Source organism: Pyrus communis, chromosome 7, assembly GCF_041283825.1.
Source record: "Pyrus communis isolate YQ-2024b chromosome 7, ASM4128382v1, whole genome shotgun sequence".
NCBI lineage: Eukaryota > Viridiplantae > Streptophyta > Magnoliopsida > Rosales > Rosaceae > Pyrus > Pyrus communis.
In genome coordinates, this window is record NC_142571.1 from 23,672,295 (window position 1) to 23,694,472 (window position 22,178).

General features: G+C 37.6%; 3 protein-coding genes across 4 annotated transcripts; 1 reads left to right on the forward strand and 2 right to left on the reverse strand.

Annotated features, from left to right (window-relative positions):
- The first annotated feature begins 1,281 nt into the window (after positions 1–1,281).
- Positions 1,282–10,095, forward strand: LOC137734916 (SAC3 family protein A). Of its 2 annotated transcripts, none has more exons than XM_068474239.2 (14): positions 1,282–1,702; positions 1,845–1,916; positions 2,380–3,219; positions 3,665–4,294; positions 5,344–5,445; positions 5,947–6,044; positions 6,472–6,649; positions 6,853–7,344; positions 7,466–7,606; positions 7,977–8,036; positions 8,386–8,516; positions 9,077–9,210; positions 9,303–9,538; positions 9,683–10,095. In XM_068474239.2, the coding sequence occupies exons 2-14, from the start codon at positions 1,857–1,859 to the stop codon at positions 9,779–9,781; spliced, it is 3,201 nt and encodes a 1,066-aa protein (XP_068330340.1). In that variant the 5' UTR covers positions 1,282–1,702; positions 1,845–1,856; the 3' UTR covers positions 9,782–10,095. The 2 variants fall into 2 exon arrangements, with proteins under 2 accessions (XP_068330340.1, XP_068330341.1); XM_068474240.2 differs by having other exon boundaries at positions 1,562–1,702; positions 1,842–1,916.
- Positions 10,096–10,562: 467 nt separating this feature from the next.
- Positions 10,563–11,332, reverse strand: LOC137735347 (FKBP-type peptidyl-prolyl cis-trans isomerase). The gene has a single exon (XM_068474769.2). It carries the CDS (start codon positions 11,259–11,261, stop codon positions 10,689–10,691), a length of 573 nt encoding a protein of 190 aa, XP_068330870.1. The 5' UTR covers positions 11,262–11,332; the 3' UTR covers positions 10,563–10,688.
- Positions 11,333–18,776: 7,444 nt separating this feature from the next.
- LOC137734960 (ABC transporter G family member 6) lies at positions 18,777–21,649 on the reverse strand. The gene has a single exon (XM_068474301.2). The coding sequence runs from the start codon at positions 21,273–21,275 to the stop codon at positions 19,020–19,022; it is 2,256 nt and encodes a 751-aa protein (XP_068330402.1). The 5' UTR covers positions 21,276–21,649; the 3' UTR covers positions 18,777–19,019.
- Positions 21,650–22,178: the final 529 nt, after the last annotated feature.

The window sequence follows — 22,178 nt, forward strand, 5'->3', positions numbered from 1 at the left end:
TATGACATTGTCAATTTTAAAAGATGAGGTATGATAGTGTCATGAGACCAATAGTTGAGGTAGTTTTGTGTAATTTACCCATATTTTTTTTTAGTCATTTAACATATTAAAAGCAATTTATATAAAAATTTACCTAACACTCAGATACTGTTTTTATTGTATTTTATTAAAAGCACTTTTACAAAAAAAAGTTTACCAAACACTTAACGATTTTATTTTACAGCTGTTTATTCTCACAACATAGCATAAATAGTTTTATTTTTTAAAGCACAACAATACCAAACTAGACCTTCGCCTGTGACTCCCATATCCCATAACCTAGTAATGAACTCTCCACTGTCCCTAACACCAACAACAGGCGAGACCAGCAAGATCACTAACCTCTCAGTTGTCGACAAAAATGTGAGAGGAGAAGAGGAGAGCTGCAGGAGGTCGGGGGAGCAGACACATGCGTAATTAAATTGGCGTGAACAATATAACTTTTTTTTTTAATTTTTTTTTAATAAATGATATTATCTACATTATGTGGTGAGAGATTGAGCTAAGTTTTACAATGGTCTAGTAATAATGTGGTTCAAATTTGTCTTTGGCGAGAAACGAACTTAAGACCTCTCACTTACAAATGAAGAGGAATACCACTAAACCGTAGTACTAAGTGACTATATACCCCTTCTTAATATTGAAGTTTGAATTGACTTTCTTTTTCTTTCATCATAATTTGAATTTAAAATATATTAAAATATTGCTCAAAATAAAAAAATATTTGTTGACCTTAAAAGGGTAAACTTGACATTAAATTTGTAAATAAAATTTGGGTTCCGACTACAATTGTATGTACAACTAAGTAATACGGATTTGATATAAATTTAATTATTGTAAAAATTCATCAATACTTATATGCAAAATCTAACCGTAATTTTTTTAAACCACTCAATAGCACATACCAAATGCAAACAGAAAACCTCAATTTTATTTACCTACAAAGCCGTGGAAAACTGTCGTTTTAAAAGGGTAAGTTTTGCCACTTAAAACTACTGTCTAGTGATATTCCTCTTCACTTGTAAGTGAGAGGTCTTAGGTTCGATTCTCGCCAAAGACGAGTTTGAACCACATTATTACTAGCTTATTATGAGGCTAAATCCACCATATTTTTCTTAATGTAGATAATTTCATTAATAAAAAAAAAAAAGGTAAGTTTTCAAAGATAAATTTAAATTACATTATTATGGCAACCCACGAGAGCACCTACCGTTAATAAGCCAAATAATTTTATCTTGGTCTACCGCCAAACACAAAGTCCTACTAAACCAGCAAACACGACCCAGGACCCAACCCAGACGCCCGGTCGTTGAACCTCAAACCCTCCCTCCCTTCCACCTCCTTTCTCTCTCATCTCTCTCCCTCTCTCTCTCTCTCTCTCTCTGCAATTTTCTTCCGCATATCACTATCGCTGTTCTCGCCAATCTGTCCCTAATAATTTTTATTAATTTTTCCTGCTTTTTATTCAATTTCATTCATGCTATTTGGTTTAAATATTTAGGTTTTTTCAGTACAAATTCTTGTTTTTCTGGTTCTTCTTGCTCGTTTTTGTTGTTGATCTCAATCTGTTTTCTGGGTTTTTCTCCACCCTCCGATCCCATCCATCAGCGTTCTCGTAAGTCAAACTGCATTTCGAGGTTGATACCCTGCGTTTTGTCTGAAGGTACCGATTTTAATTAGCAATCAATTAGGGTTTTGGATTCTTGTTATTGAAATTTTGTTTTGGAATTTTTACATTGGATTGAGTAGCATGTTTGATTATTTTGCTTGTTTGGTTAATTTGAGTTTTGTTTTTGTTGTAGCAGGATGCTAAAGATATGATGAATCAAGGAGGTAATACTGAGAAGATTGCTTCTCTGGACCCGAATTCGCTTGAGGTGATTACTATTATGTCAACTCTTCTATTACGATTTTTGTATTAAATTCCAATTAATAGTAGGAGATTTGATTTTAAGCAGATTTTGATGCCATATAGAATTTGTGTTAAATTTATTCTCATATCCACTCTCTAAGTATAGCCTTGTCCGCATTTGGTAGTTTAGTTGTGAAAAAAACTGAGGTGTTTAGTTTAGCTTGAGCGGTTATCTGGGTGCTGTTATCTTAGGGAAGAAATTATTTTACCAGGTGCCCTATACTGCTTTCCTACAGTGGATGCTAAGTTGTCTCTGATTTTCCATTTGTATTATCCCGTTCAGTTTACTTGACACGTATACCACTTTGATGGTAGCCATTTTTTAGTTGACTCTGTTTAATTTTTCTTATATATATTAATACTAATTGTTTAGTGACTTTTGAATGGAAATGTTGATTAACACATTTTTGCATTTATGTGTGTTTTAGAATCGGTATATTGTTAATGCAAACCAAGGACAGACGCCTTCATATACTCTTTCAACAACTGGTTCAGAAGCTTCATCCTGGAACCTTCATAGGACAGACAATAGCTCGACAGATAATGGGGTTCATTCCCATTCAAATTATCAATATGATCAGCATCCACAGCCGCCTGGGAGTAGTACATCAAATTTGGGAACAGTAAATGCACCACAAGATTACAATAGCTATGCTTCGTACCAAAATTCTGCGGATCCATATGGTTATGGAAGTGCAGGGTACCCAGGTTACTATGACAACTATCAGCAGCAATCCAACCCTTCCTACTCACAGCCCGTAGGAGCATATCAAAATACAGGTGCTCCTTATCAGCCTATTTCCTCATTTCAGAATACAGGGTCTAATGCTGGGTCTGCAAGTTATTCAAGCACTTACTACAATCCTGCTGATTATCAGACAGCTGGAGGTTACCCAAGTAGCAGCTACAATAATCAGACAACTGCTTGGAGTGGCGGAAATTATGCAAATTATACGCCTCATCAGTACTCACAGTACACCCCAGATACCACTGCTGCATATAGTTCTAGTGCTGCAACTTCAACTTCACAAAATTATGAGCAGCACTATAAGCAATGGGCTGATTATTACAGTCAAACAGAAGTCAGCTGTGCTCCTGGTACTGAGAACATTTCTGTTACTAGTACACCCAATGTGGGATGTCCGGTTCCAGGTGCTACCACTGGGTATCAAACCTCGGACAGCCAGCTACCACCACCACCACCACTACCTTCATACGCTCCTTCTTGGAAGCCAGAACCCAGTCCATCTGAATTGTCCTCAGTACAGGTTTGAATTTCCTTTCGCGGAGGGTTTTTTAAAAGGTTTCATGCCCTCCTATGCCTGCTCTTCTTGATATGCTACCTTGTTCAATTCTAATAGTGATCCAAGTCTTAGAATTCATAAGATTGAAACTGTCATTAATGAGTGATATAGTCATTAAAGAGTATTGCTAGTGTACATGGTAGTTATGCCTCAGATTTGGTTTTATAGTGTGCATCATCACATATATAGCCTTTATTTTTGTGTTATGTTTTGTTTCACGTTACAGTTAATCTTTACATTCTTAATCGAACCATTAGATAGAGTTCCATGATATTTCTGACAACTTCAATTGATGGTTTATCTAATGATATTGATTTGATATTAAATTCAAATATCTCTATAGTCATGAGTATGCTGTTGAAATATGTTTGGTTAGTAAAATTATTGTCGTTATTTTTTGGTTTCTCAGTCTGGTGCTGTGGTTTTTGGTGCTCATGATGGTTACTGGAATCATGGGGCTCTGACTTCTCAATCTCAAGTTCACCACAATAGTTCTATGCAACCACACTTCCAAAAGCCTTTGGATGAGAAGACTTCTTATGATAGCTTTCAGGATCACCAGAAAACTGCATTTTCTCAAGCACTCAACATGCAGTATCCTGCTTCTCAGCAGGTGCCCCATGCATCTCATACTTACCAATCACCCTCGCAACCTGTTACATCCCATGCGTCTCATACTTACCAATCACCCTCACAACCTGTTCCATCCCATGCATCTCATACTTATCAATCGCCGTCCCAACCTGTTCCATATGGGTCTCATACTTATCAATCACCCTTACAACCTGTTCCATCCCATGCGTCTCATACTTACCAATCACCCTCCCAACCTGCTCCACCTGTAGGTACACAAAGAGTTAATAAACTGCAGATTCCAACAAACCCTAGAATCACTTCAAATCCAACCTTTGGTCTACCAAAAACTGACAAGGATAGCTGTACAACCACTGTGGCAGCAAAACCTGCTTATATCAGTGTTTCACTGCCAAAGCCAGTTGACAAGGTGACATCCAGTGCCACAGCTGATTCTCTACTTAAGGTATGTCTTCTTCTTTGATGACTGTTGCTTTTTTTATTTTTTTAAGTATCAATACCCAGTTATTTCTTTCCAGACTAATATAAAGATATGATGGTCGTTGCTTCCCATCTTTTCTTCCAGAAATATGTTAGGAGTGGATACTTTGAAGTTTGTTGCCTCTTAAGATGCTCTTCTTAGGTTGCGAGCTATTCTACTATGTTAACTATGCATGGTTATTGAATTGTAACATAACATAAACTGCCTTTCTTGTTACTAACCCTTTTTAAATGCAAGCGTGTACTGACATTCTACTAATATGAAAACAAAAAATTGATAGCGATGGGGCAGCATATAGTTCTACAATGAATAAGCAATTAAATAAGCAGATGGCTTAGGAATGAGCGTGCTCTTATGAAGGGAAAAGTGAGGCAGTGGGCTTTAAATTTCGGAATAAAAAAGGAAGATTTTGTCACCTCAACGTTTGTTTGTATGCTTGTTTTTCTAGTAGGATCTTTGGAATAATAAGTGGAGAAGAGTTGGGGAATTCTTTCCTGCAACTTCATGAAAAAGGAACTCTCTTTCCTCTGAAAATTTTCAATTGAATCATTAATTCCTAACATATAAATTTGAAGGATGATTAACTCTAGAGCATTTTGCAATTTCCCAGGGCTTGCCTCATGATATGGTGTGATAGTAATGAATATAAAATGTCATTCCTCTCTTAAGTTCAAGAATTGATACAAAATCTAGCAGACGGTTATACGTAAGCTATAACTGCTCAACTCTGATTGTGGTTGATAGGTGCACTGCATGTTTTTAGCATCTTAATTCGTTTTGAATACTTAATTGTTTAAATTGATATATCAATGTGTTTTTGGAGATTAGTGTAGCATCCTACCAACATGGTTTCCCTATAATGTGTTTTTACTAATCTGGGTGTTATGCATGTCTTTGTTCTCTCCTTGTATATTATAACATTACGCACATAATGGCACTGTAGTTTGTGACTCTCTATAATCTATGCTGTAGCTAATGAATTTATTTATTTATGCATCGTTTTTCTTTTTCAGCCTGGTATGTTTCCCAAGTCACTGCGTGGTTATGTCGAAAGGGCTTTGGCTCGCTGTAAAGATGATACGCAAATGGCTGCGTGTCAGTCTGTCATGAAGGAGGTGAGCCAAATTGGTTAGAAGTTTTTCTTGGCCAACTGGGAAATCGTACATGTTGATCCTCTTGCAAATTCCCTTTTTCGGCATGACTTTTGGCTTTTTTATCAATTGTATCCTCCCTTAGTAACTGTTATCTAGTATGTTGTGATGATAATAAAACCACTATATACATTGTTGTGAAGAGTTGAGTCTTTTGAGGTCTCTGCATGATGCAATGATTTTCTGTGACTTAAAACCAATAGTCTATTTTTTCTCTTTTTTTAACTCTATACTTCTCAGGGCAATGTTTCAAGGAAACATAGTGTCTGTATGTCTTGGAACTTCTATTTGCAAATTGGGGCTGATGCATGGTCTGGGTTGTCGCTAAGCTGCTAAACTTTTTGTTAATTCCATCGACATGAAGCATGCAAATTCTATTTTTCTCTATACTTCTTGTGTTTGTGTGTGTGTGTATTTTTAGATGGGATGTATATGGTATGTAAAAGTACTTAATTTCCATTTCAGATTATCACCAAGGCAACAGCTGATGGTACACTTTATACGCAAGACTGGGATACTGAGCCTCTTTTCCCACTGCCAAATGAAGATGCTGTTAAGAAAGAGTAACTATCTCACTCCCTCTCTTTCTCTTTCCTTCCGTGGGCTTGTATGTTTACAGTGCATTTATGCACCTTGAACTCATTTGTTTATGAATATTTTGGTAACCCCTGTATGAAAATTGACATGTGATCTGCCATTAACCCGATTTGGTTTTTTATTTTGTCACATTTTCTAACCTACTCTATGTGGGTTGATTAGTTTAAGGAAAATGCTAGGGAGACCATATTTTTAGACCATATTTTATAGACTATATGATGTGGCGGTTAATGGTTGGATTCTATCTTTAAATCATTAAAGAAGGAAGCCAACCATCAACCTCCACATCATGTGGTCTACAAAATATGGTTTAAGTAGATGGTTAGTTTAATGGTACAAATGATTGTATCCCAATGTATAGACCATTGACCTTTAAGTGCTCTGGTTGTGCAGTAGTTTACATTCTTCAAACCTTGTTTCATCATTGCCAAAGTACAAAAGAAGTCCGAATAGACGATCCAAGAGTAGATGGGAACCTCTACCAGAGGAGAAGCCAGTTGAGAAACCGGCATCTGTCAACAATGACAGTTTAAAGTTTTCTTGGATGAATGTCAATGATAAGCAAAGAAAGGTAATTATTTTGTCAACGCATCCCTTTTATTTATTCTTGGAAAGGAAACCCAATTGTCTTAATCTTAAGTACATATATGTTTATGTATAGATGCATATTTTATTTTTACTTACAATATCCGGATCATACATGGTATAAGCTAAGCATAATAGTTTTGAAACATTTTTAGCTTAGCCTTATATAATGTGTGTTCACACATGCAGCCATGGATGGGGAGTGCTGGGTTCAAAGATGGCAATACAAGTAATGGAAAGTTTAATTCACAGGAGCAGAAAAATGGAAGTAAGATAAACCAGAAACCTTTTAAGAAGCAGCGCCTTTCTTATGTAAGTACTGCTGAGAACGGTGATGCATCTAGTGATAGTGACAAGGAACAAAGTTCATCAGCATATTACACTGGAGCAATGGACCTTGCGGATTCACCAGAGGAAAGAAAGAGACGTGAAAATCGCTCTAGGCGTTTTGAAAGAGTGCAAGGACATAGGGCACAAAATAATCACTTCAAACCAAAAAAAGCTGGTGGCGGAAACTTGTATGCCAGAAGGGCTAATGCCTTGGTGCTTAGCAAAAATTTTGAAGATGGTGGCAGCAGGGCAGTTGAGGACATTGACTGGGATTCTCTTACTGTTAAGGGGACCTGCCAGGAGATTGAGAAACGTTATTTGCGCCTCACTTCTGCTCCTGATCCTGCCACTGTAATAATCTATATCTCATATCTTTCTCTTCTATGAACATCCTAGTTAAATAAATCAAATGAACTAGTGGATTTGATGTGTGATGTAACTAATCTGCTAAAGAATCTGTTCTACATGACAGGTAAGGCCAGAGGATGTTCTTGAAAAAGCTTTGCTTATGGTGCAAGATTCCCAAAAGAATTACCTATATAAATGTGATCAGTTGAAGTCCATTCGTCAGGATCTGACTGTGCAACGAATTCGCAATCACCTAACAGTAAAGGTATATTTGATATCTTATGGTTTTTATTAATCCTTTATCATATGGGCTCTAGTTTACTTACCCCTTTTCTGCTGGTTGACTGCCATATCTTTCAAAACCAACTGCTGACTATTTAAATCAACTTAACCAGGTCTTTTTGGCTAATTAGAGTCACTTTGATCACCTATAATTTTTTACGTTTGCTGCTTTAGATCCTAATACAATATTTAAACTCTAAACTTTTGCGGAAGTTTTTTTTTTTATTTTTTTTTATTTTTTTCAAATTCCGTTGTCTGTAATATTATCTTTTGTTTTCAACTGCTGACCCGAATCTTTGTAAGAGGTATGTTCACCTCAGTTTGTCATTCATTCTGCCTAATTTCATGACCAGGTGTACGAAACCCATGCTCGCTTAGCAGTGGAAGTTGGGGACCTGCCCGAGTATAATCAGGTTTGTGATCTTAGTGGGGTTGAAAACAATTTTGTAAATATTTTATGGCATGACACAAATAAGAAGATGACATTGGAAGAACTTGAATAATACCTTGACAAGGGAGGTTGTGGTAAATTATCTACGGGAATCAGTAAATTTGATTAGTTTGGCTTCAATACTGATAATTGTTTATAACATTTTTTTTGTTTATTTATGGAGATACAAATTCATCCGGTGCAGTTAAAAATATATGTACCTTTTTAGAAAGAAAAAAATAAACAAATCTTGTAGAGCAATTTGTATGTTTGAAGTTATTTATTCCTCAAAAGCTCGGGTGTCGAATAACAGTATTTCATGTGGTTTTCAGTGCGCGTCACAGTTGAAATCTCTCTACGCTGAAGGTATTGAGGGATGTCATATGGAGTTCTCTGCATACAACTTACTTTGTGTTATCCTTCACTCAAATAATAACAGAGATCTAGTATCATCAATGGCAAGGTCAGTAACCCTCAAGTAAAGATGACTGTTCTTTTTTGTTGATTAAACTTCCATAAATACTCGGAGTCGTGAGTGGGTCCATTGGTAGTGAACTTTGGTTTATAGAAATACACATTTGGCAGATACGGGGACACTATAAAGTTACAAAATTATGTTTTATTGTCTTCTACTTGACTACCAACAATGTTATTCTATATTTGAAATACCAAGTAGAAATAAATGTGTGCATGTTCACACTCTAGCACTCAAGAGAGTGTTAAGTCACACTTTTCATGTCCTATATTGCCTTTGGTGCAGAATGAAATTTGAGAAATTAATGATTGGTCACCTGATTTATGTAAGTTAGTAATTACTACTCTTTCGTCAAAAAAAGAGATCATATTTGATGAAATGAGTCAAACCATGCATGGACTAAGGTTCTCGAATTTCACTACTTGTTTCGTAAAACTTTGCCTCTTTGTTGCATGTATAGCACGATTATTGCAACTTTCCCCTTCCAGTTTATCAAACCATGTAAGATAACCCTGTGAGATATATTGTCAAATGTTTGCTGAATGTAGCTTGTCAGTTGAAGCAAAAAGAGATGAAGCTGTTAAGCATGCTCTTGCGGTTCGTTCAGCTGTTACTTCAGGAAATTATGTTATGTTCTTCAGGCTCTACAAGACAGCTCCCAACTTGAGCACCTGCCTAATGGGTGGGCATCTCTTTCAAATGAAATTATCTTTTACTTTCTGAAATATAAATATATAAAAAAGGGATTATCTTATAACATTTTTCCTTCTGCAGATTTATATGTTGAAAAGATGCGGTATAAGGCAGTGAGCTGCATGTGTCGATCATATCGGCCTACGATACCTGTTCCTTATGTTGCACAAATTTTGGGATTTACCACCATTACACCCACAAATGAGGAAAGTGAGGAGAAGGATTCGGAGGGATTGGACGAATGCATTGAATGGTTGAAAGTACACGGTGCGTGCCTCGTTGTAGATAACAATGGAGAAATGCAGCTTGATACGAAGGTAGGCTTCAATTACACCATTTCTGTTCACAACGGATATACACATTCGTAGTTCCAAATGTCTTTTCGATTGAATTGTGCATTAGCTGTTCAATATTTTGTATGTAGACAGTGGCTTGACCAAATGGTTATGTTTGAAGTGCAGCCTACATCCTCGAGTCTTTACATGCCGGAGACTGATGCGGTGTCCCATGGAGACGCCACTCTTGCTGTTAACGATTTTTTGACGAGGACAACTTTATAGCGAATTTGTTAGTACCCGATTTTATTTCGAGTCGAGAGCAGCAGAAGATGATCCTGCCTTCGCAATCTAATGCACAAGAAAGGAGTGGGCAACTTCCCAGACTGATAGGGCATTCGGGGTTCCCTGTAACATTAGAGAAAGGAAAGAAAAAGAAAGATAGATTGCTGATGTGTAATTGGAATATTTAGTGGAAAAGCATCCGAATTAGTTAATATCTAATACCCATTCTTTCTTTTTTGGGCAAGTAAAGAATATGGTAAATATACAGAGAAGAAAGAATAAGAAATTTTAGAAAGTTGTTTTCTTGGATTTAATCCATTATTTCTTTTGAGTGCGTTATTCTTGTGGGCATATCCCTAGTGTCAGTTGATTCGTTTTGGGCAAGGATAACACATAAGAAAGTGTTGTTACACGATTCCATGAGGGAATTATTTTTATTGTAACGTCGTCACGAGGTGTTACTGGTGCACATGTTATAACGTGGAGCATTGGTGTATTTTCTCAAACCCAGCTCTCGGATTAGCGCGTAGAGGGTTGGGTTTGAGAAACATTTCCATGTTTTGTAAAAAATCATTGTTAGGAGCACTTGATGCATGCTACTTGGGAATTCAAGACCATCTTCAAGTGTTGCATTTTCATTACAATGCATGCTAAGCTATTTTCGTTAGCATTTTTATCGCACTTGAAAATCGGGACAATGTTTATATGACGCGATAAATGGTAAAACTGTTTCCAAATGGTTTATAACATATTTCTTAAGCCGCACGCAAAAAACATAATCTTAATTTTGAATGACACACTCAACGTTTAATGTTATAATCAAAGATGGAATTTGCATTACAAAAACAAATCCAAATTAATTAAAATTTAACAAATGAACAATCACATATATAATTTAAATTTCTGTTCACTCTTTGGGCGGAGCGGACTGAGGCCACACGCTCACCTTCTCTTTCTCATACTTAATATACACCGCCGCAACCGCCGCCACAAAGTAAACCTGCACCAGCACAACCGGCGGCGTATGATACTTCAACACGCTCTTTCCAGTCGCCAGCTCCACCAGCAGCAACGCCGTTAGACCCAGGATTGCGATTCGCCCGTTTAACCTCTCGCTGTACGGGCTGAACCCGAAATTTACCTTCAACCCGCCAGACACCGGCTCCTTGAGCGGCACCGGTGGAAGGTACAAGTTGGACGCGGATGAGGATCCGGACCCGCTTTTGGACTTCTTGGTCTTCCGGATTTCCGCTTTCTTTCCGGTGCCGCTGCGGTATCGGAGTCGGACCTGGCTCAGCTTGCTGTCGAAGTCATCCGGGCCGGAACCGGATTCGGACGATGGCTCGGAGGGTGGCGTTTCCGGATCAGTGGCTCGGGTTGCGAAGGAGAAGAAGGGTTTGGGCGAGTGGGGTTTGGTCGATGAGGACGTGAGTGGGAACGGGTTGGGGAGTTGCAGGGAGGATGGTGGCATTGTCGCCATTTTTTGCTGCTGTAAAGCTTCAGCTTGTGGAGCTGTCTTGTTTTGGATAAGGATGTGTCTCTAGGATTTTTTTGCTTTTTATTTAATTAAATAAAGGGTATATTATCAATTTCCCCCCTAAACTTGTGACCCTTGGCCAATTTCCCCCCTGAACTTTAATTTTGGCCAATTTCCCCCCTCAACTCTCATAATTAGTCAATTTCCCCCCTCAACTTTAATTTAGCCAATTTCCCCCCTCAACTCTCAAAATTAGTCAATTTGCACCCTACTGTTAAATTTTTAATTTGATCATAATTAAACAAGTGTGTGTAAGAAACTAAATAAGATGTATGTTAATCATGTTCCTATATCTTTATCCTATTACAAATAGATTAAAATTTAGAATTTTACAATTTATCATAGATAGTATTATTAGTCATAATAAATCAGTATGGAGTAATTTTATTTGATTTTTGACTATACAAAATTGATAACAAAAAGGATTGATGTGTAAATTTTTGTATGTGAATACAATTTTCTTTATAAAAGTGAAAGCTAAGTTCAAGTAAATTGCGGAGAATCGAGCTTTAATAAAAAAACGGCTAGTCTATTCATAATTTTCGACTCCTTATTAAGAATAACCCATTTTATTGAAATAGGTTTGATCCATGAGTTTAGGATTATTATTTCTTTTTGTTATTATTTCTTCTTCTACATGCTTTAAACCCGATTCATAACTTTTTCTTATAATCAACCCATGTCACATACTAATTGTATTATGTTTTTGTACATTTTACCCTATATTATGCAGGTGAGTTTATGTTAATTTTAGTACTTTGTTGGAAGCTATTAGAAAGATTGAAAATTAAGAAAAGAATAGATGGAAAATTAAAAAAAAATAAAAATTAACAGTAGGGTGCAAATTGACTAATTTTGAGAGTTGAGGGGGGAAATTGACCAAATTAAAGTTCAGGGGGGAATTGACTAATTATGAGAGTTGAGGGGGGAAATTGGCCAAAATTAAAGTTCAGGGGGGAAATTGGCCAAGGGTCACAAGTTTAGGGGGGAAATTGATAATATACCCTTAAATAAATGAATACTTGAAGCTTTAATTTCTGACCTTTTGATTACTTTATTTATTTATTTTATAGATTTTATTAAAATTTGTTTTGGGTATTTTTAGTATGGGCCTGATGGGGGTGGCGGGAGCCACTTGGGCTGCTAGCTTTTGGGGTTAGGTGAATGTATTTATGAAATGTTAGTGGGCAATTACCAACTCACAAGGTTTTGACACGGGCAATCTTAGACTGAGGAGAAATCAAATTGAACGACTCAAACTGATCAATCTGAACCACACAATCGATTAAACAACAACCAAATCGATCAACCATTCACATTTACAATCTGACAACAAGACGTCATATAATCTCAAGAGTTATAGCCTTTAGATATTTTGAGTTTGATTAAGACCATAGAGGCCTTTCAAGCCAAGCCTTCCTAAGTGCTAGCTAACTCAATGAACCTACTCGCATACCTAACCAGGTACCCCTCATTGAAGTTTTGGTCCTTGTTTTACTTAGGTACCATTGGCTAGCTAAGGAAGATTTTTCATCTCTATCACACTCTCTAATGCCCATTTCCTCAACTAAGGGGCACATCTTCCTCTCTTTTTTTCTCCGAGTTTCTATTTCATAATCGCATCTTTTAACTGAAACATCTATAAATTTTCAGTTTACATGTTCAAACTACATTAATTGATTTTCTCTTATCTTATCTTTAAGTAATTAGCTTTCTCGATTGAATTAATTTTATCGCATGAAAGAAAATGACTAGAGATTTTGACAAGACAGCATCAACATGTGATTAGGCTTTCTGAATCTCTTAATCTTGGATGCCATTAATTCTCTTGTGAGTCATAAGTCCTACCCATAGAGTTCTCCACATTAATTTCGCACATTTTCTGTCTCGTATAATCCATGGAGAAAAGGGATAGAGAAACAAAATCATAGGTACATGATCAATGAAACTGAAATAGCATGCACGCCGCTAATAGGAGGATCAAGTGATATTTATTTTTACATGTAATTTAGAAGTCTTAAGTTCGACTTTATAAAAGAATAAGTTCGATAACTAGCTAGTAGGTCTTAAGTTCGACTTTCATAAAGAACAAGTTCGATATCAAAGAAAAACCCCAAACTTAGCTAACAGGTTGAACTCAAGAGAGATTTTGTAATGTGTCCGAACATAGACATTACACTATATGTCAGTATATAAGTGAAAGAATTTTTTTTTTTTTTTAGGTGTCCATCCACTTATATAATGGTATACTATGTATCTGTATTTTGAACACACTAAAAAAATTTCTTGAACTCAAGTGATGGGGAAAACCGAAATCAATGAAGTCAGAAATATTAAGTAACATGTACAGAAGTTGGCAAGAAATTTATTTCTTTTGTTCTAGATATTAATCCCCTAAAACCTACTAGCTCAGCTCAGCTGAAGTCCCCGACTTTTGAAGCATATGCGATCAGAACAGGCTAGCCGCAATATATCCAACTCATCATAAATATATATACCGTTGTGTGGTAATGTTAATTGAACTTGAATAATTTTCTAAACAAACGAGGACAAACCACTAATACTACCGCTAAACCTAGGATAAGCCTCGCAGTTGTGTGCCTAACAAGTAACAACTGGTGTCTTCATAGTTCAGACCTAACGATCTTGACCACCCATGCTGAAAAGGGGAAAGTAATAGTACTCTCCTTAAAATCATGTGTCAAACAATCGCAAAATTAATTAAGGTACCTGATAGGGATTTTTAGGTACCTACGCAAAGAAGTTAAAACCACACAAAATACTTGCAAGAGAACAAGGTTGTCGTAGTATAACGGATCAAGCAAGGTCGTTCTCCATAGGGATTGAATGAATAATTTATGTAAATACCAAATCTTAATTACTTATTTGAAAACAAAGTTTGGAAGAAGGTGATTTTATTACCTAAAATATTAAAAACGAATTTAATTAAAAATAATTAAATAAATTGGGAAAGTAAATAAAACAAAAGAAAATAGTTTTGAAAATAAATTTGAGCACTAGGGTTCCGCCGTCACCTTAACAATCATACATAGTTATTCCAATTACTAATGACTTACACATGCATGTTTTGAAGGTTAGGTTTTCCTAGTATATATCCTACTTGGAACCTCCAACATAAAACGTATATTTAATATGCAACTCGTCTGTGGTGTCCAGATCGAATGTGAACATGCAAGACTCATTAAGTTTTGTGAAATCCTTTTTGAAAAATCAAATAACCCTTAAGACGTGTTGTCCATCCTAAGAAGTTACATATATTAACCACAAGAAGCCAGCGCCAATTTCAGGGACAACCCTCCGCCAAAATTGCATCAAATTACTTTTCTAAATATCCTAATGGTGGCCAATCATCAAGAAAATTAGACAGTTTAAACTGGTGATTAATAATTCAAAACTTGCATGCATAATATCATAAGTAAATTGAAAAGAAACTACATATTTTTGCTAAGGCTCATGGCCTCGCCCTAGCAAATGGAAATTAGTTATGAACAATCATAAAACAAAATACTATTAAGAATATGGATAGAAAACATCTTGAAAATAAACTTGAATTATCAAAAGCTCTCTAAGCCTAGCAAAATGTGATGCGTTCTCCTCCTCTTTCTCTCTAATGGCTAAATAACCTTATTTATACTACTACAAAATAAAATCCTACCTAGAAAAGGTAGATAAATAGGAAATAAAAGGTTTCCTATTTGAACTGAAATTCGGACTTCTCAGAAAATTAGATTTTTGACTGACCAAATCAACTCCGATTTGGTCCTTAAAAGATCTCTTTTGAAAGATGAAGACGTCCCCTACAAATATTTAGAAGGAATCTTCCTCAAAATATGCCATCTTAACCTTCAAAATGCCGAAAATGTCCAAAAATTTCAATCTGGAAACGCTGCACACTGGGTCTTTATTTCATTACCACGGTCAAACGGCTTAGTAGAAAAATCTAAAACTTTGATATAATCATTTTGAAAGACCCACGAACATACTTCAATTAGAATCACTCCAAAATTCATCCGTTTGATCACTTTTTTCTCCAGAGGAAATTGAATGTCCTACATTGAAAATACATAACAAAGTATCAAAATTCTACCAAAATAACCAATAAATTAATACTAAGAATAGGGTAAAATATATAGTATGATATGGACTCATCAGTACCGACAGCGAGTGACCCAAATTTAATGAATTTACTAGACAATCTAGCAAACAATGGCCAGACAACAAAGTTAAACTCTTTGGCCTCGTTTGATATAGAGGGTCGGATTAAAATTAATAAGACGTTATTTTCAAGGTAAGTTGAAGGAAGAAACGAAACAATTGTGTTCAAGTTGGATGTAGAAGCATTACCAGAAAATACCACTTGCCCTACAAATCTTGCCTGACAGAATGCATTTGTGTTCAAGTTGAATGTAGAAGATGATTACCGACCCATTAAGAAAACTTATCAATATTTCACTCCCTAGCTAAAATAGTATTATTAATGAAAGAGAGAAGTTTCATTCATGTCTAATTCCCATCTAATCGCGTCAAAATAAATATATATATATATATATATATATATAAAAAGGAAACTTGATATAAGTCCAATTTTTTGAGCCAATAGTAGGAATAGTCCAATTTATTAAAATAAGTCAAATTCCTTAAATCTTATTATTTTATTATCAATAATTATCTCTTCACTGATAAAATTTATTATAAAAAATCAAATTTCTTCCTAATTATCTCTTTGATTAATTTTTTTTTTTTGTTCTTTCTTGTTCTTTATCCCGTTTTAAACCCCATTTATAGATTTTATTTTTTATTTTTATAATCAACCTATATCACAAGTTAATTATATTTATCTACCTATATAACAGATTCCTTTTTATAATCAAGTAAGATTCATGTGTCTTGCCTGTAGATATATTATGTTTTTTTCTACCTTTTAGTTAGGTTTCATAAATTACTTATAGGTATGATATACATTCATATTTTTGTTACTTGAGTTAGGGTAGAATGATTTACAGATAGATTTATGACAATATATTATTTTTTTGTTATATGATATTAATTATATTTTTTGGGGTTGAAAATGCATAATATTAGAAGATTTTAATTGATTTTTAATATTTTTAGAAAATATAAATGAGCATTAAAAAAATAAATACATATAATTAGGTAATTGGACTCACTCCTAAAAACTATCTATATTTTTGGACCTGGATCTAAAAGCCCGCCCACCCCCCCCCCCCCCCCAAAAAAAAAAAAAAAAAAAAAAAAGAAACCAATATCCTTTGCCTTCAATACACCTTGAATTTTTAGGCTTATTTATTAGCTTTTTAGTCAAATGATGTTTAAATTTGGCATAACTCTTTGGTGTTTAAAATTGAAAATATATAAAAGTAGTCCATGAGTTTGTCCGTGGCCAATCATTTTGGTCATTCCCTGAAAAATATATTCATTGAATGGAAAAGCAAGTGGAGAGGTTGATTGGACACAAATACCCTTAATTTAACGGAAATTTTTCACAAAATGATCAAAATTATTAACGGTGAACAAACCCAGGGACCACTTCCATCGATTTTCAACCACAATGACCAAAGTGAAAAGTTGTGACCATTTCAGAGATCATTTTAGCTTAAAATTCTTATTTCAAGGAAGGCCTTGGTTATACTCAAGGGACATGTTATCACAATCCGCCAGGTATAAGATAGAATCTCTCCTCTCTCAGCTCCAAATATATTGAAGAAATTAAACTCGCCAACAATCAAATAGCGATAATTGAATTGAGTAGTAAATACCAATTTATATATGCAATTAATTATTCTGCAGAGCAATTAATCAGCCATAGGGCCATACCTTTTGTACTCGGGTACATGCATATTAATCAACCCTCACCAGCCACATACAACTGGTGGAAAAAAAAAAAAATTAGAGTTTATATTAACTTAACTAATTACCTCCTACAACTTCCAGCCTTAAATTTCACACGACACATTTTGGGTTTGATTCTTGGCGCTGGTAAATCACACGATGATTGTTAGGGGAAGACTGAAATGCATTTGTAAGTTTTTCCGGCTCATGAAACTGCTACATAGAGCCAAAATCTTATGAATAAAAACAAAATTAGGGCTAATTTAGAACCAAAATGATATAGCTTAAACAAATTCAAATTAGGGTGAAAGCGTGTGAATATATAGATTAATTTGTAAAGGGAGAATAATTATGTGGTGGATTGAGTGTGGGTGAACCGATTAACCCCTTAAATATATATACTATTTGATTTTGTTCCCCTCCAAAAATTAGTTGTCATTCATGTCCTCTGTGTGTGGGGATTAAATTTAGATAGTGTTGGTGAGCAAAGTGGGGAAAAGTTAATTTGTTTTGTTTTTTTTGGGTCTTGTTCTTATATTTTCATGTTTTTAGACTTTGAATTCTAAAACATATGCATGAATGAAGCGTGCCCGCATTTCACTCCAAAACTAAATCAATTATACAAAACCAATACTTGTTATGTATACTGTCACACACAAACTAATTATTATATAAACCCTTAATTTCTTATACAAAATAGGATTAAGTACCTAAAACCTCCCAACTTTTTACTGTCATTTCAAATTAGTTTCAACTTTTTAAACATTCTAAACAAGTACCCAATCTATTAAAAATATCACATATGTTAGGCCCCAAATAATTTTTCCGTTAAATGTACATGTGACACCAATAGATCCCACTTATTTGCTTACTTGGACACTGAAATAATTAAAAAAAAAAAATTACTTCATAAAAGACATGAAGATGAAAAAATAAAAATAAATAAACAAATTTACAATAAAATGGCAAACAAAAATGAAGATTGGAAAATCTCTTAACAAAGAAGAAGGTTAAGAATTCAGATAGGGTTAAAGGAGGTTGTTTCTGCTCATGTGATTTTCTCATTTGCCAATTTTCGGCTAGCACAATTTCTAGTTCTTCTTTGTGGAAGATGATGGTGGCTGCATCATGGGAGTTCATACCATTTTAGCAACAACCATGACCTTCTCGATATTGGTGGCTTGACTTGTAGGGTGAAGTTTGCGGTTATGCGCTTGGTTTGGAGGTGATGGCTTGAAAGGGGTAGTGAAGACTGTTACTTGATGGAAGCCATGCTTCCATGACATTCTATTGATGTTGGAGGCAAAGTGGGCCCTAGTTAATTTAACAAAAGTTTAATTGGGGCTTAACGGATATGATATTTTTAATAGATTGGGTACTTTTTTGTAATGTTTATAAAAATTGAGACCAATTTGAATTGATACTACAAATTTTGAGAGTTTTAGGTACTTAACCCTACAAAATATATGTTTATTAATCTAGAATACACTTACACTGATATAATATAGATAAAAGACGAATTTATTTTTTATGATATAACATTAAGAACAATAAGATATAACATTTGAGTTATATCTGACTGAAACATTATTTTAATTCTCGCGATTAGTATATATCATTTGTAACAGTTGTACAATCTGCATGAAACACCAACAAAATGAAGACTTGCCCTTCCAAATCAACGTAATTCAAATTTCCGATATAGCATTTGGAAAACCCTAAAGTAAAAAAAAAAAAAAAGAAGTAAATAAAATAAAATTTGACACATCGTCCTCTCTCCCGCCAAATAACCAGGGCTTATTTTTATCTTTTTTTTTTTTTTTTTTTTTTTTACCGCCTCTTGTTCTTGCTCCCAAGCAACAAGGCAAAGTAAAATAGAATCCTGAACAGAAACCCCCAAGCCACCGTCACCCACAGGCAGTTCCACTTGCTCAAGTCCGTCACTCCCTGCTGCTCCAAAATATCCGCCCCCGTCGTCAGACACGTGGACCGCGTGATCCGCATCCCCAGCGTCTCGCTCATGTCATCCAGCAGCTTCAGCTTCATCGCGTCCGGCACTGTCCCCAGCGGCGTGTTGTCGAAGATCTGTATCCCGCGAACGAAGCATTTCGCGGTGTTCTGAAACTCGTTCTGCAACACCCCCTCGTAGGGATACTTCACCAACGACAAGTAGTGGAACCAAATCCAGTACGCCGGGATTCTATTGCGCGTGATGAAGAAGCCGCTGAAGAGGAGGAAGTAGGCGAGTATTGCCACTACGATTGTGTACCCGAGCATCACTTGTGGGACCACCCCGGAGAGAAATGTCACGAACGAACTCCCCGCCCAAAACGACGCGAATATTATCAGAAAGTAGAACAGAAACCCGGACAGTCCGCCGTCGAGTCCCACCGCCCAAAACGTCGTCACTGAGAACGCGATCGAGAGAAAAACCAGCGACGGCAGCACCACCAGAGAATGCGATAACACGTAGGAGGACCGGCGGTAGGCGTTGTAGGCGGTTTCGCGCATGAAGATGTAGCGTTCCTGGAGGAAGATGGGGAGGGCGTCGGCGCAGGTGTAGAAGGTTGTGGACATCGCGAAGGCGATGAATCCGAGGCGTTCTTGTACACCTTTCGGGGAGTCGTCGAGGTTCCAGAACATGGTGGCGAGGATGAATCCGGTGACCATGACAGTGCCGAGCCGGATACCGAAGAGCTCCGGCATTCTTCTGGCGTTTTTCATTGAACGGTTGGCAAGCACCGCCATCTCGACCCAGATCGGGTTCGCGAATGTGGGAACCATAGAGTTCGGGCTCGGGTTGTTGTTAGTGGCTCCGGATACCAACTTCCCGCGAGAAATGCTCGCACTTATCGCCTCCTGGAGAGGAACGACATGTCGCGCGTCGGAGGCTCCTCTGTACGACGCGTCGTTAGGGTTGGAGTGCTTCTTGCTCTGCCAGGTTCTGTTGAACTCCACCAGGCTCTTGGTCCCGCCGGGCGAGCCTTCGAGTTCTCGGATTACGTCGAGGGCGAACTCGGTCCGGTTCTCGGACTCGGGTATCGGGTACCCGAACTCAGCGAAGTAGGAAGGTAAGTTGGCGGGGGAACCACTGTAAACGGTTTGACCCCGGGTCAGGAAGAGTAACCGGTCCAGGAGTCCGAGGATCCGGTAACTCGGCTGGTGTACGGACATCACGACAATGCTCCCGCTCTGAGCGATTCGCTGGAGGACTTTCACCACCATGAATGCGCTGGTGGAGTCGAGGCCGGAGGTCGGCTCGTCGAGGAAGAGGATGATTGGGTCGTGGATGATGTCGATTCCGATCGAAACGCGGCGTCGCTCCCCGCCGGAGACTCCGCGGTGGCCTTCGTCACCGATGATCGTCTTCGCGGCGTTCCGGATGCCGAGCTGGTCGATCAACGCCTGGACGCGGGACTTCTTCTTAGATTTTGACAGCGCGCGGGGGAGGCGGAACTCGGCGGCGAACATGAGTGTCTCTTCGACTGTGAGCATCGGGAAGAGGAGGTCGTCCTGCATGACGTAAGCGGAAATCACCTTCAGGAGCCGAGATTCAAGAACCTCGCCGTTTAAGCTAACGGCGCCTTTCAAGCTTCCCTTCGCTATCCGATTCGCCAAGGCGTCGATCAAGGTGGATTTACCCGACCCGCTCGCGCCGAGAACAGCAAGAATCTCGCCCTCGCGCGCTTCTCCCGAGATGTCATTGAGCAGCGTCCTCGTCTGGGAGAAAACACTCTCTCCGCCGCTGATGGGGTCGGAAGCCGTGGCGGCGCCGAGTCGGTTATTGCAGCCGGATAACATCCCGGACAAGCTGAACTTGCGGCGGACCTTGACACTGTAGGTCAGGTTGTTAAAGGAGAGGACGAATGGCAAGGAGCGAGGCTCGAGGCTGGCGTCGGAGATGCCGAGTGCATGGTGTGCCGGAGTCTCGCCGCCGTCGCCGGTGGCCTCCTTGCGTACATCACCAACATGCTTCAGTAGCTGGCCGAGCGAGGGCGAAGCGCCGTGGGTGGCGCGTGGGAAGTCGTCTAGCTCCATGGAAGTGAAAAACGGCGATATCTGATTGTCCGCCACGCGAGACGACATCCGTATCGGTTTCTTTCTCTCCAAGTCTCCTGATACTTATAGTCGCGGAGAATGTGATGCAAGTGAGGAGAGAGAGAGAGCGGTTAACGGCGTGTTTGGAATGGGCTTAATCTCTCAGAAAAGTGCGTTAAATCAGAGCATGTTGTTTCGTCTGGCCTCTTCAACTCAACAATAGTTTCTGTCTCTCTCTAAAACTCTCTCTCTCTCTCTAGAAGTGAGAGAAGTACGTGAGTCAGTGTTGGGCTTCTGCTTTATGGAGTTATGGAGAAGTGCTTTTCAATATATAGAAAGATAACAAACAGGAAAATGGGTGAGGTCTGGGTGTGGGTGTAGGGTTTACTTACCTTCATCTGTTATTTTTTCTGTTTTATTTTCTGTTATATTAATATGATTTTCTACTGATTTGAAGGGGGAGGTGAGAGAAAGGTAACCTACAACGCCTAATCCCATCTCCGTACGTCTTCCCCTCCGCCTCTAGTTCTGTTTCTTGAGCAAGGATCGCAGCACACGTGGGTATATGGGTTGCTGACACGTGGAATTATGTTTTTTTTAGCAAAAGATTTTTCAATGTTCTCAGAACACAGAGTGGTACACCACGTGTCACTATACAAGTGGCAAGATACTTGTGTTAACAAATTAACAACTTACAAAATAAAACTTTCATCCACTTATATACTGACACGTAATTTATAACCTGTGTTTCGATTACAATAAAAAATTTCTCATTTTTAGCAGGGTTGACAAGTTTTTGGGGTTCATGAGGAAATTAGGTTGGGTGTTGATCAAATTGTGCGTAAGCAAAGTAAGGCTGCATGTAATTGTATCCACTTAGTCCATAATCTATAATTGAGGATCGATGGCCTAAGGGGCCACCGTGATTTCGCTGCCCACTTCATGGTGTTA

Excerpts from the sequence above, each read along its gene's own strand:
- LOC137734916 (XM_068474239.2), top strand. The coding sequence starts at position 1,857 with ATGATGAATCAAGGAGGTAATACTGAGAAGATTGCTTCTCTGGACCCG. Across the intron at positions 5,446-5,946 it reads GTCAGTCTGTCATGAAGGAG|ATTATCACCAAGGCAACAGC; the intron begins GTGAGCCAAATT and ends TTTCCATTTCAG. Across the intron at positions 8,037-8,385 it reads ACCTGCCCGAGTATAATCAG|TGCGCGTCACAGTTGAAATC; the intron begins GTTTGTGATCTT and ends TGTGGTTTTCAG.
- LOC137735347 (XM_068474769.2), bottom strand. The coding sequence starts at position 11,261 with ATGGCGACAATGCCACCATCCTCCCTGCAACTCCCCAACCCGTTCCCA.
- LOC137734960 (XM_068474301.2), bottom strand. The coding sequence starts at position 21,275 with ATGTCGTCTCGCGTGGCGGACAATCAGATATCGCCGTTTTTCACTTCC.